Genomic DNA, 13,264 nt, shown 5'->3' with positions numbered 1-13,264 from the left:
GAATAACGTCGGGAGGAACCCCCTACGTCATCCCGGTCCATTTAAATATTGAGGAAGGCAGGATGAGGTTTCATGTCCGTTTTTAAAAACTTCAATAAAGTTTGTGCTTCTTATTAACATGTCCCATCTCATGTGACATTGCCACATGAGAGGGACATGTTAATAATATTAATATTTTTCTATTTTTAAAGATTTTTATACTGTCAATAAATTCCCTGAGACAGCACTTAGTCTCAGGGAGATGTGCGCTCTTTTGCGCATGCGTGAAAGAGCGCACTTTGACAGATGGGGAATCCCTCCACTCCCCGCACAGGAAGTGCATAACGCTTCCTGTCGGGCAGGCCGCTCGGTGGGCCTTAATTGGCCCGCCCACTCAAAATGGCCATGGGCCCCGTTTCGGCGGCGGAGTTCAGCTGCCCGCCCGCCGCCGAGCCGGTGGGGCCCACCCGCCCATCAAGGACAAAATTCTGGCCATTATCTCTGTCCCTCTCTCTCCACATATGCTGCCAGACCTGAGTTTTTCCAGCATTTTCTGTTTTTAATCTGATATTTACCTTGATTCTTTTCCTACCCCCAACCTCCAGATACCCTATCCTCCTAGCAGCTGCAGCCCCCTAGCCAGAATCATCTTAACTGGATCCCATCACCATGGAAAAAGACAGGATTAGGTTTCTCAAACAGTCTGTAAATTGCTTTTTCTCATTTAAAATGTTTGTGCTAAATAATGGAGCAAGAGATTATTGTTGGGAAATAGTGTTATCCCATGTCAGCATCAGGCTTTCGCAGGTCAGCTAAAGTGCAAACGAATAAGTAAAGTTTCCTCTGCATTGATTATAATAGAAAAATGTAGATACATGCCTACAGTTTACTGATATGCAAGGCTTTGCCAGATGCATTCGAAAACCAGTGTCCAGTTTTGGAGTCATTAGAGAAGAGGGGATTGATCCAGGAGCTATGTGAACAATAACATATAAGCTGAGACAATGGTGGAGGTTTTCCAGTTGATTCATGGGCAGAGGAGTGGAGAGCCAAGCCATCCTTAGGTACAATAGAGTTGTGTAATGATCTTGAATGTTGACCCGGGGAATTAGCGGTGGAGCATAGAGCAGGCAGGGGGGGTGGGGGGGGATGCGAGAGTGAGATTAGAAGTGAGGACTAAGGAAGGGAAATTTAGATCATCGAGGCATGAGTATTGAGGCATTAATGAGAGAAGAAATGCAAGCAGAAGTCCAGTCAGTAGCGCAGGGAAAGCTACTGCAAGAGGAAATAAAACCTGGTTGTTGCAGCTTGTGAGGGGTAATTTGAAACAGTAAAGGCTGGGTTGGGAGGTGGGGGCAGAATCTTGCATTCAACATTACATTAAGTACTACCTAAATGTGAATAATTGGTCAAATTACTATGGGCAGAATTTTTTCCTTGGCGGGGGAGGTTGGCATGCCGCAATTTCACACTGGCGGGCCAGTTAAGGCCTGTCCAGCGTGAAACGCGAGCGGCAGCGGTGCCTGTGCCGGGGGTGGGCTGTGAGCCGATCGAGAGTGAACTTCACACATCCGCACAAGTGAACCCTATGTAACCTCCCTGAGGCACGGAGCTGCCCCAGGGAGATGAGATATAAAAAAAATAATAAAATAAAAATGTAATAAAACATGCCCCCTCATGTGACTCTGTTACATAAGCAGGGTCATTTTATTAATGAAAAATTAAAGTTTTATATTTTATATCTATTTGCTTTTGAAAACCTCATCCTGCCCGTGGATGAGGTTTCCTAAAAAAATGCAAAGGCCGCTTGGCCTTTTCATCTGCCCGCCAGCGAAAAATTTATGTTAATTGATAACTTAATGGCCTTAACAGGCCTTTCAGCTGGCAGTGGGACTGCTGTCGGCTCAGGTGCACGCCTGCCAACCAAACTATCGCACGACTGTGCATTGACATCGGCACGCTCGGCCGACACCTACATGCGCCATTTCACGCTCAAGCGCGTTGGGCACACGCCCACTCACCCACCAAGTGAAAATTTCTGCCTATTATGTTTCTAGCACCATCCATAGCCAAATTACCTTTATTTATTTATGTATGTGCATGGCCAGAATTTTCACATCGGTGTGCGGGGCGGGCGCCATTCAGATCTTTCATTCGGCAGGCATGCGCCAGATGCGGCTGTGCGTCCGCCGAACCGTGAAAGGCCTGTTAAGGCCAATAAAAAAACAATTCAGGTAATTAACGGGGCTGCCCGTCCAACCTTAAGGTTAGCGGGCAGGCGAAGAGCCCAAGCGGCCTACCTGTTTTTCAGAAAACCTCATCCATGGGTGGAATGAGGGTTCCTGAAGGTTTTATTAAAAAAAAATTTTTTTCACATTTCATACACATACCCCACATGAGGGGACATGTGTAAATAATTTTTCTGTTTCTTTATTGAAAAATCTCAATATGTATTTAATCTTCCTGAGGCACGCAGTTGCCTCAGGGAAATTTCAGTGCTCTTTCGCACGCATGCGCAAAAGAGCGCAGGCCCCGACTCTCCCTCCTCCCCCCACCCACACAGGTAGCGCTGAGCGCTACCGGCGGTGCATCACGTAAAATGGCGGCATGGAGCCAATTGCGGATGGCGATTGGCTCTGTGCCCGCTCCCAACCGACCCGCTCGAAGGAGATAATTCTCCCACGTGTGTGTGTAAAAAAAAAAGTGTTTATGTTCAATATAATATGTTTGACGCATTTTGTATCCTTATAAATATTTTTAATCAAACTTTATCTGTAAAATTGCCGGTTTGTTTGCCGAGATGGAAGGGTGTAGCTATATTGATGTGTGTTCGCATCTGCACTGATCTCGCTGCCCACCTCTGCCTCCTCCCCTGCCTCTATTTGCTCCCTGTCCTCATCACCCAGGATAAGTAGATAACCTATGTTCGGAGAATTGCTAGTAAACCCTTTTTTAATTGGCCATTGTAAATTGTATACAATGGAGTTTATCTTATTAAATTGATTATTTTTCCTCTCCTCCACTATCACATTTTTTTCCAGATTTGTTTAGCTACATTATACAATACAATGCTTGAAATCCACGCTCCTACTTGTTTGGCATAATATTAGTATGCCAGCATGCAGTGGCACTAAATGTGTAGCCCAATGCATGGTACACCACATTAACAATGCATAAGTTGCGGGAAGGTTTTTTTTACGTATGCTGTTTTCTTACTTTTTTGCATTTGGAGCTTTTTTGAGTGTGACTGAGATTTGCATCTACTGAGTAACTACAGATGGGGAAATTGTTCAGTCTGATATTAAAGTAATTTATTAACTTAATTAGCTATAGCTCAAGTTTGTATCAAAACATTATCAAATCTTGTTACAGAATGAACACAAATAGCACACAAGTGATAAAAGAAACACCTGAAAAGGAAAGCAAAGTGGCAATATCACAGGATATTTCAGTGGTAAAGGAAACTTCCAGCATGAGACCGTTTCTTCCAACAGATGAAGGACTGAAATTTAAGAACAAAGAAGAAAGACAAACGTTTGCCACTGTTGATAAAAAATCATCCACGGCAGCAAGGCACAAAAACGTTGAAAAGAAAGGCGACATCTGTTCACAAAAACAATCCCTCTCACTGCATGACTTCTTTCAGCCAGTGGGAAGAAAAAGGTGAAACATCAAAATATTTTTTATGAAGTTAGCTATTTGCTTTAGCATGCTGAGTTTGCAATACATTTCCTATAAGCTGAAATTAAATGGGAATATAGATCCACAAAAGACCAATACAATCCATCCGGTAATACTAAATTTAAAAAAAAAATCATATTGTACTCGTATTCTCTTGTATCCTTCAGTCCCTGCTTTTATCAGAATTGCATTTAGGAAGGAATTGAACTGAAATTAAAAATATGAAAATTGAATTTTTTTTCTATATGCAAAAAATAAACAGGGAAAGAGAGGAGACTGGATCATCCCAGGCTAAATTTGCAAGAGCAGAGGAGCCAAATCTACCATCTGATCATGAGCTGTATACCACAGATCCTTCATTGGAAAAGAGAGACTCCAAGTTCGCTGGCCAGAGGACCAAGCCTGAATATTTTTCTGCAAACCATGAAACTGAAGCCTTTACTAAGGGTTTAAAAGAAAGACCTGGAGGAGTTGGTAAAGTAGAAACATCCAGCAATCTGGCCCCTGAGAAAACTGAGTTTGTTCACGAAAAGGCAAAACGAAAAAGAATAGACCCAGAAAATGAAAATGTGAAAGATGACATAATGCTTTCCAGGGATGAGCAGCTGGGAGCGAATAAGAAGAGAAAGGTAGAACCTGAGGGTTTATCTTTCAAGGAAAAAGATGAAGTTGTAGCAGAAGGTGGAATTAAAGCATCCGTGAGTTATGTTTTCCAAATTGATGGTTTTATCTTTTATGTGCATAGACTAATCTTACAAACACAAGACTGATGCCATATAAATGCAAGTTATTTCCTTCCTTTACAAGACAAAATAGCTATTTTCTTAAATCTAATCACTTTTCTTGTCATTTTGTTTGAAGGGATTGCAGCCAAACCTCAAAATCGATATTAGAGGGCCACCCCTCTAGACTACTGACATGTATTGAGTTTAAATATATATATTTATTTTAGTTTTTGATTCTCTCCAAAGGTTTTGTGAGTCTGATGTGTACTAGTTAGCAGGTGTTCATTAAATGGTGATCAGAAGTTGGAACGTTGGGTAATTTTCCTTTTCCCAAACCATAGGAGCTAGGACCAATGGTAATGACCCTACTGCCAGCTCTGTTGAGATCAGCTAATTCGGCATTAACCATAAATCGATCGTGGGAAAATCTCATAACTCAGTTGGCAAAAACAGAGTTATCGGGGAGCTTGTATGTCTTGTATTTCTTAGAGATATTTTTGGACAGTACTGAAGATCAGTGCTTCTACCATGCCGATGTTTTGTTCATTGGCATGGTAAGATTGGGATGGGAAAATCTATTTGGTTTTCAAATGTATTGATTAGATTTTTTTTACAGCATCACAGGATCTTTACAATGCAGAAGGAGGCCATTCAGTTCATCAAGTCTGCACTGGATCTCTGAAAGAGCATCCCACCTAGTCCCACTCCCCTGCTTTATTCCCGTAACCTTGCACATTCTCTCTTCAGGTAACAATCCAATTCCCTTTTGAATACCTTGATCGAACCTTCCTCCACCACCCTTTCAGGAAGTTTGTTCAAGACTCCTCTGGGTGAAAAAAATTTCCTCACATCGCATCCTTTTGCCAATTATTTTGAATCTATGCCCTCTAGTTCTTGATGTTCTCTTGAGTGGGAACAGTTTCTCACTATTTACCCTGTCCATACCCCTCAGGATCTTGAATACCTCTATCAAGTCTCCTCAGAGCCTCCTTTTGTCCAAGGAAACCAGTCCCAAACTCTCCAATCTATCCTCATAGCTACAGTTCTTCATCCCAGGAATCATTCTTGTGACTCTCCTCTGTACTCTCTCTCCAATGCCTTCACTTCCTTTTAACCTTTGCTAAGTGTTTTGCCTACATTTGAAATTTTGAGAATATTATTTTAGAACATTAGTTAACTTGTAATAAAATTTCAGGCATAACATTTTTATTCACATATAGATTCCACATAGATGTCATTTTTACAATCAAAAAATGCAGAACACTTTTATGCATAAGAAAAATTTGTATTGCATACCCTGTGTGTGTGGTATTGCTGAAAGCTTTGTTCCACCAACTCTTGTTAAATTTGTTTAGAAACTGATCCTAGCTTTATTAATTATAAATTTTTTTTTAGAGAAACGTAACCACAATTCAAGCTATACCTTCGGTTCCAAGATTTACAATGCAGTTTGCATAAAAGGGAAATCTTGGGGCTGTGGTAATAATTAAGTGGAAATTATGGTCTGTAAATGAAGCTTGTTTCTTCTTTGTATCCAAACATGCAAAGACATCACGAATAAAACAGAAATCTGAAATTAAGCACGAATTACCTGCATCTCTTGATAAGGAGTCAAATAATGTAAGTATTTTACACCATTGTCAATCTAACCATATTAAATCGTAATTGAAAGAGAATTTATGATTAATTGGATCAGACTTGGTAAGGTTTGTGTGGTTCTGCACATTACAGTTAAGTAGCATTTAGATTTCCCTTTTTTATAAGATTACCTTTATAGTGGTCAGTCTATCTTAAATGACATAATGATCTTAGTCCTGGCTGACCAGAATTGGTTCATGCACCAAGCAGGCTTAAAGGAAAAAGCAAACCAATCTAAATGAATTCACTAAAGTGAATGTTGTGGTAAATAAATGACTCAAAAGAGAAGTCTTTCCAATAATGCACGTTCCTGGAAATATTTTTTAATAATATCAGAAAGATGACTTTAGACACTATCCAGGTTATAGTGCTTCAGAGAGAGAGAGGGTTTCCTAGTTTCACTGCAATAGAAAGAATATCCACTAATTGTGAGGCCAATCATGAATATGGGAGTTTTCTGTTAAAAAAATATTCACGATTGTTTATTTCCTCTTTTAAACCAAATTAACTGGAAAGGAGCAGATTTGTTTAGCATTTTACGTTGCCCTAATGTGAAGCTCATACTTTGTAGTCTATGTCAGCAAGTGGAAAGTTTTCTGTGATCATTGAATAATTAGCCTGAGACTTTGAAGCTGACAATTTAATATGTCATAGATTGAATTTGCACTTATCGTGAAACACTAGAGAAGAGGAATGTCTATGCGGATAAATCTTACATTTCACTTAATTGTTAAAAGGTTTATAATTTTTTTCAACTCCAGTACCCATCTCTATTGAATGATTTTTTGCCCCCAACACTGTAACACCACAGTGTTCATCCCATCTCGCTGATTAGTATGTGCTAATTGTTATCAGTCCCATTGGTCCACATATACAAGCTTGAGCAAATAAACAATTCCACCCAACAAAAAATTCCATAGAAACACAGAAAGCACCTTTGTCACTCAATACTTTGGATCAGAAGTACTTTCCCTGGTTATTGTGCATAACTCAATCGACACTTTTCATCTGCTTTATGTTTAATCTCGCCACACTGCCCAACCCGATTTTGCACTATGATTTAGCATTATTTTTAATCACTTGTTGTTGCATTTAGATTGCCAAGATTATACCAGAGATGTATATATGGCGCATTCTCGATGGCAACTTGCCAAGCAATCAGCACTCTCTTCTCATGAAGTATAAATTGTTGTCCCCATTGCATTTAATATTCTTGTGAATGCCCTGATGAGTGGATGACGAAAAGCTTCGATATGTCTCTCTTTTCAGAGATACTGAAGTTTTGCACTACCAATTAGATGTATATATAGGGCAGAATTGTTGGCTCGCCAGGCGGGCCTGCGCGTGACCCGAACGAGCATAAAATGACGTGCGATGACGTCGGGCGAGCATCCGGACGTCATCATGCACTTGCGTGATATTTCGGTCGGCGGTGCGCATGGAAGTCAGCAGCACGCCCGCCAACAATTAAGCAGCCTATTAAGGCCCTTAATGAACTAATTGATATTTTTCGCTGCCTGTCCAATTGTTTAGTTGGCAGGCAGACGAGAAGGCCAAACGGCCTTTGCATTTTTTGCCAAACCTCATCCACGGTTAGGATGAGGTTTCGACCAGTGTTTAAAAAAATGTTTTAAACTTTCAAGCTCGTCTCTAAAATGTTTCTGCTCATGTGACAGAGTCACATAAGGGTCAATGTTTTTAACATTTCTAATTCTTTATTTTTTAATTTTAAAAATCTTCAGCTCCCTGAGGCAGATCTGTGCCTCAAGGAGCTTTTACTGCGTGCACTGCACGCATGCACAAACCTCTGCATTCGTGCTCTTCACACCCTCACCTCAGCAGCGCTGCAGCGTGCGTTTCACGCTGGCTGGCCATTAATTGGTCCATTTTGCAGCCGCTCCAACTCGCCCCTGCCAAGCCTGCCCAATGACTGGAAAACCCTGGCCATAATGTGTAATTATGAAGAAAAAATTGAGACACTGGAAATACCTTTACTGGAGCAGAGATTAGGGGACTTAAATTTGCATAATTTTAAAAACTTTTTTCAGAGGGTTAATAAGAAAAGATATTTCTTATGGTTTGGGAGTCAATGGCAAGCAGTTTAAAATTATCACTGAGTGAGCAGAGGTCAGGAAAATGTCTTCATACAAACAGCTGTTGGAACATGAAACGCTTTGCCAGAGGGAATTTTTCATTGCATCTTTTAAAGGTAAAGTGGAAAAACATTTAATGCAGTGGAAGATACAGGCATTTGGGGAAAGAACTAAATTACAGAATTAGTTTAGACAGCACTATCAACAAACTGGCAAAGGCATCATACATGGTCTCCTTCTGTGTGCAAATTTGTATAGTTCCTCACATCTATGGCCTTTTTCCCACCGCCATCTTTTTCTTTTTCTCTCAATAAGACCTTTTGCCGTCATGGACTCTTCAACCAGAAACATCAAACAGTATGAATACAATGCTATTTAAAGGGACTGCTGAAACAGAGACCTGGGGATGTACAAACATGATGGGGAGAATCTTCGGCATGGCAACCGGGGGTGGCGACCACTCGCCGAGGCGTAAAATAACGCGAGGTGACATCAGGCATGTGTCCCGACGTCACCACGCGTCATTTAGATTTTCAGTTCGGCTGCATGCCCGCCGAACTGTCAGAGGCCTAATAAGGCCATTTAACTAACAATTAAAATAATTAATGGAGCTACCCGTCCAACCTTAAGGTTGGCCGGCAGGCGAAGAACCCAGGCGGCCTTCGCATTTTTCATGGAACCTCATCCACAGGCGGGATGAGGTTTCATGAATGATTTTAAATTTTCTCAAAAATTTTTATTGAAATGAATGTACATGTCCCAGCTCATGTGACAGTTTCACATGAGGGAACATGTCATAAAAATGTTTTCAACGCTATATTGAATTGTTAAAACTTAAAACTAATCCCCCTGAGGCACCTCTATACCCCAGGGAGATTTCTGCGCTCTTTCGTGCGCATGCACAAAAGAGCGCACTCCCGACTCAGGGAACTCCCCACCTGCACAGGGAGCGCTTCCAAATGGTCTTGGAGGTTTAGTCTAGCAGGGGAGTGTAGCTACGTCATATACCCTAGACCAGCGGAGCGGTCCTCTTCTAGGGGGTCATCCTCTGCGACCGAGCACTAAGCTTCGGGAGGGACGCACATGGAACTGTGAGGGAAGGGGGACACCCGCCTAGCTAGCCAGATCAGCCGAATCAACCCTAGCGATCAATGGGGTGACAGATTTCGCAGCCAGATCACCCTCACACCTAGGGAGCGCTTCCAGGTGCACGTCACGCTGGGCGGGCCTTAATTGGACCGCTCATGTAAAATGGCAGCGCGGTCTTGATTGGTGGACGCCAATCGGGTCTCCACCCACCCCTGCACAACTTCCCCCGATGGGGGGAAAATTCTACCCAATGTTTGAAGGTGGTAGGACAAGTTGAGAATTTTTTTTTAATTGTTTCTTGGCACTGGGGGCATGGAAGAAGTTATGCTAAACCTTATAAATCACTGGTTAGGCCCCAGCTGGAATGTTTTGTCCAGTTTTGGGATACCACACTTCTGGAAGGATGTCAAGACCTTGGAGAGGGTGCAGAGAAGATTTATTAGAATGGTACCGGGCGAGGGATATCAGTTACATGGTGAGACTCAAAAAGAATGGGTTATATTCTTCTTTGAGCAGAAATATTTAAGTGAAGATTTAATAGAGTTGTTGAAAAGCATGAAAGATTTTGATGGGGTAAACAAGAAACTGGCCAGGATTTTCCCCTTGGCGATTTGGGGGCGGGGCCCGCTCGCCGAGGGGAAAATGACACGGAATGACGTCGGGAGGAATCCCCAACGTCATCCCAGGCCATTCAAATCTTAAGGAAGGCGGGCAGACAGCGAAATCAGCGAGATGAAGTTTCATTACCGTTTTGTAAAAATTTAATAAACTTTATGAGTTTGTTATCAACATGTTCCATCACGTGTGACATTGTCACATGAGGGGGACATGTTAATAATTTTAAAATGTCTCTATTTTTTGACTTTACTTACCTTTCACTAAACTCCCTGAGACAGGACTTTGCCTCAGAGAGCAGTGTGCTCTTTGACAGTTGGGGATTTCTCCCACCCCCGCCCCCCACCCACCCCCGCACAGGAAGCGCATAGCGCTTCTTGTCAGGCCGGCCGCTGGGCAGGCCTTAATTGACCCGCCCACTCAAAATGGTGGTAGGCCCCGTTTTGGCGGTGGGGCCCACCCGCCAGCCAAGGGCTGAATTGTGCCCACTGTTTCCAGTGACTGAAGGGTTGGTTACCAAAGGCACGAGGAAAACATTTCTTTATTCGGTGACTTGTTATGCTCAGTACAAACATTTAATAACTGACGGACAGCCTCCAAGCTACCGGCTCCAGACACGTGGGAACCAAACAGCCGAACCTTCATTAGTAAATCATAAAAATTACTTCAGCTAAGTTTTAACCATAATGTGTTCCTTTTAAAGAAGGAAATGTTCTATTTTCATTTGAAGTGATTTTCATGTCCATGAATCGATAATTCACCATTTAGAAAAAGAAATTGCACTCTTTGATAAAAATAACTCATATGGTGTGTGCCAAATATATAAGTATAAACATAAAACCAGGGCAGAGTTTTTAGCTTGGTGTGCGGGTGCGCGCCCGACCCGATTGGACGCGAAATCGCACAAGATGACGTTGGGCGAGCGTCCCGATATCATCTCACGGTCTCGCGATATTTTGGCCGGCGAGCGCACGCAACAGTCAGAGGTGCGCCTGCCAACAATTCAGAGGCTATTTAAAGGTTTCCAATTTTTCGTGGTCCGTCCAACCTTACGGGCAAATCTGTCAGGCGGACTTTGCATTTTTCATGACACCTCATCCAAGGGCAGGTTGAGGTTTCCGTTATTAAATGAAAGAAAAAGAAAAATCTATGGACAGCATTTTTATAATGCATATGTTCAGGTGACTGATTGTGATGCTTGCATATTATTTTCCTGATTTTAAAAACTTAATTTAATGCCGTTGAAGTCTTCAGCTACCTGAGGCAGCTCTCTGCTTTCAGGGAGCTTTCTGTCAGTGCTCGCCTGTGCTGACATCAGCGCCTGCCCTTTTCCCGCCCCCACCCCGGCAGTGCTGAGCAGTTCAGCGCGCGTTTCACACTGGCTGGCCGTTAATTGGCCAGCTAGCATGAAATCATGTTCAGGGCCGATCGCAGTCGGCGGTCAGCTTCCCGGCTGCTCTCGGGCCCACCTATCAAGCCCGCCGACCTAAAAATTCAGGCCCAGGAGCAGACCATACAGCTCCTTGAGTTTGCTCAAGCTGAACTTCTACATCAACTTCACTTTCCAGTCCTCTCCCTGTATCCTTTGATTCCCATTTTGCCCCAAAAAATTACCAATCTCAACAACTGAGCCTCTCAGTAGAGAATTTCAAAGATTTACCGCCCTCTGAGTGAAAAGATTTTTCTTCATCTCAGTCTCAAGATTAGGCCATTAGGACTATGAGCTCTAGCCAAGAGAAACAGCCTCTCAACATCTATGGGTCATTTTTAGAAGAGTATGGAAGTCAGGTTGCAATTTTTGGTGAGACCGGACCTGGAGTACTGTGTGCAGTTTTCATCTCCTTATCCAAGGAGGGATATACCCTTGAAGGGTGTAACAAAGGTTCACTAGATTTATTCCTGGGCTAAAAGGATTGTCTTATGAGGGGATTGAGTAGAATGGGCCTAAACTGTCTTGAATTTAGAACAATGAGAGATGATTTCATTGAAACACTGAGAGGGCATGACAGGATGATCAACTCAGTGATCAAATGAGCAATTGTGAATCAGCAATTTCTGTGATAATTATGCTAATATGTTTGCTTTGCTTTTAGTATTTGGAATTACTTTGTGAATCTGAAAATAATGAGGCTCTTCCAAGTAGACTTCTGTTAACTGTGTTCAAGTCACTCGTTGTTAGCCAGCCTGGAAGAGGAAGAATACTTTCCTCAAATGCAGAGAACAGCCAATTGAAGAACTTTAAGAAATTTAAAAAGGTTTGTAACGTATTATGTTCTGCTTTCATCTTATAATTCTAGGTAGTTTTTGGTGTTCCAGTTTCCAAGAAAGAATGATCATTCTCTACGCTTATCGTGTGAAAATCGATCTTGGCTGTCACAACGCCTTTGTTGATGTGTAAATCTGCCAGCAAGTTCAGGGATTAAGCAATGTGCCATGAGTTGCAAATTTCCAGAACTTGTTTTTAAATGCAGTCTGTCCCTCTTCTTAATTTATTCCTTTATGGGATGCGGGAATCACTGGCAAGGCCAGCATTTGTTGCCCATGCCTAATTGCCCTTGAACTGAGTGGCTTGCTAGGCCATTTCAGAGAGCAGTTAAACCACATTGTTGTGGAGGACATTAGTGAACCAGATGGGTTTTTATGACAATATTCCAGATTTATTAATTGATAAATCAGTTAATGATTTATTAATTAATTTATCAATTAGTAAATCCCACCAACTGCCATTTGAACCCCTGTCCCCAGAGCATTAGCCTGAACCTCTGGATTGCTGGTCCAGTGGCATTATCACTACGCCACCATCTCCCCTTAAAAGAAAGCTGCACTGAATAATATTGCTGGAATCTAAAAGAGGGAAAATGAAACACCAGAGTAGAGAGAGGAGTCAAAAGTGATAGATGCAGCATCAGCGGTGACAGTGAGCAGGAGGAGGGATGCCATGGTTAAGGGGGTTGGCCAGGAGGCCTTGAAGAGCCACCCTAAATAGGAATTGGGAGCAGGTGACTAGGGAGATCAATTCCCAACAGTGCAACTAGAAGTCTGCTGACCTCACACAGGTGGTGGTTAAAGTCAGTGAACACATCTTCACATGATATCTCCTACCCGCCACAGCACCCGCCTCTCATGCTGCTCAATGCACTACAAGCTCATCATCACCCATCAGCATGCCCTGGCATTCAGAATCCATGCCTAACATCCAGATACTCCGCCTCACCCTCACACCTACCAATGTTGTGAGCCTGACGCCCACCTCTCACTGCCTCCACATACTTTCAATTATTCAACCTTGGCAGACACAGCACCCAAATATACAATCACTGATATTCTGTCCTCCTGCAGGACAAGGTGGCACACAATAGAAGAGAGCAGACCTGAGCTGGTGGGAGACAAGATATCTGCATCTCTGGGCTGGTAGCAACAGCCCCCACATCATCAGGTGTCGCT

General features: G+C 42.5%; 1 protein-coding gene across 4 annotated transcripts in view; it reads left to right on the top strand.

Moving 5' to 3' along the window:
• The window catches only part of nbn (nibrin), a 65,140-nt gene that overhangs the window by 31,902 nt on the left and 19,974 nt on the right, over positions 1-13,264 (top strand). For 3 of the 4 annotated variants that reach the window (XM_078540717.1, XM_078540714.1, XM_078540716.1), the window contains 4 exons: positions 3,352-3,642; positions 3,923-4,358; positions 5,934-6,005; positions 11,914-12,075. In XM_078540717.1, the coding sequence (XP_078396843.1) occupies positions 3,352-3,642; positions 3,923-4,358; positions 5,934-6,005; positions 11,914-12,075 (961 nt within the window). The remainder of the gene's footprint in view (positions 1-3,351; positions 3,643-3,922; positions 4,359-5,933; positions 6,006-11,913; positions 12,076-13,264) is intronic. The other variant, XM_078540718.1, reaches the window with a different exon arrangement.

Source organism: Cetorhinus maximus, chromosome 4 (assembly GCF_964194155.1).
Source record: "Cetorhinus maximus chromosome 4, sCetMax3.hap1.1, whole genome shotgun sequence".
NCBI lineage: Eukaryota > Metazoa > Chordata > Chondrichthyes > Lamniformes > Cetorhinidae > Cetorhinus > Cetorhinus maximus.
The sequence above is the reverse complement of the archived record's forward strand: the minus strand, read 5'-3'. Positions and strand labels throughout refer to the sequence as shown.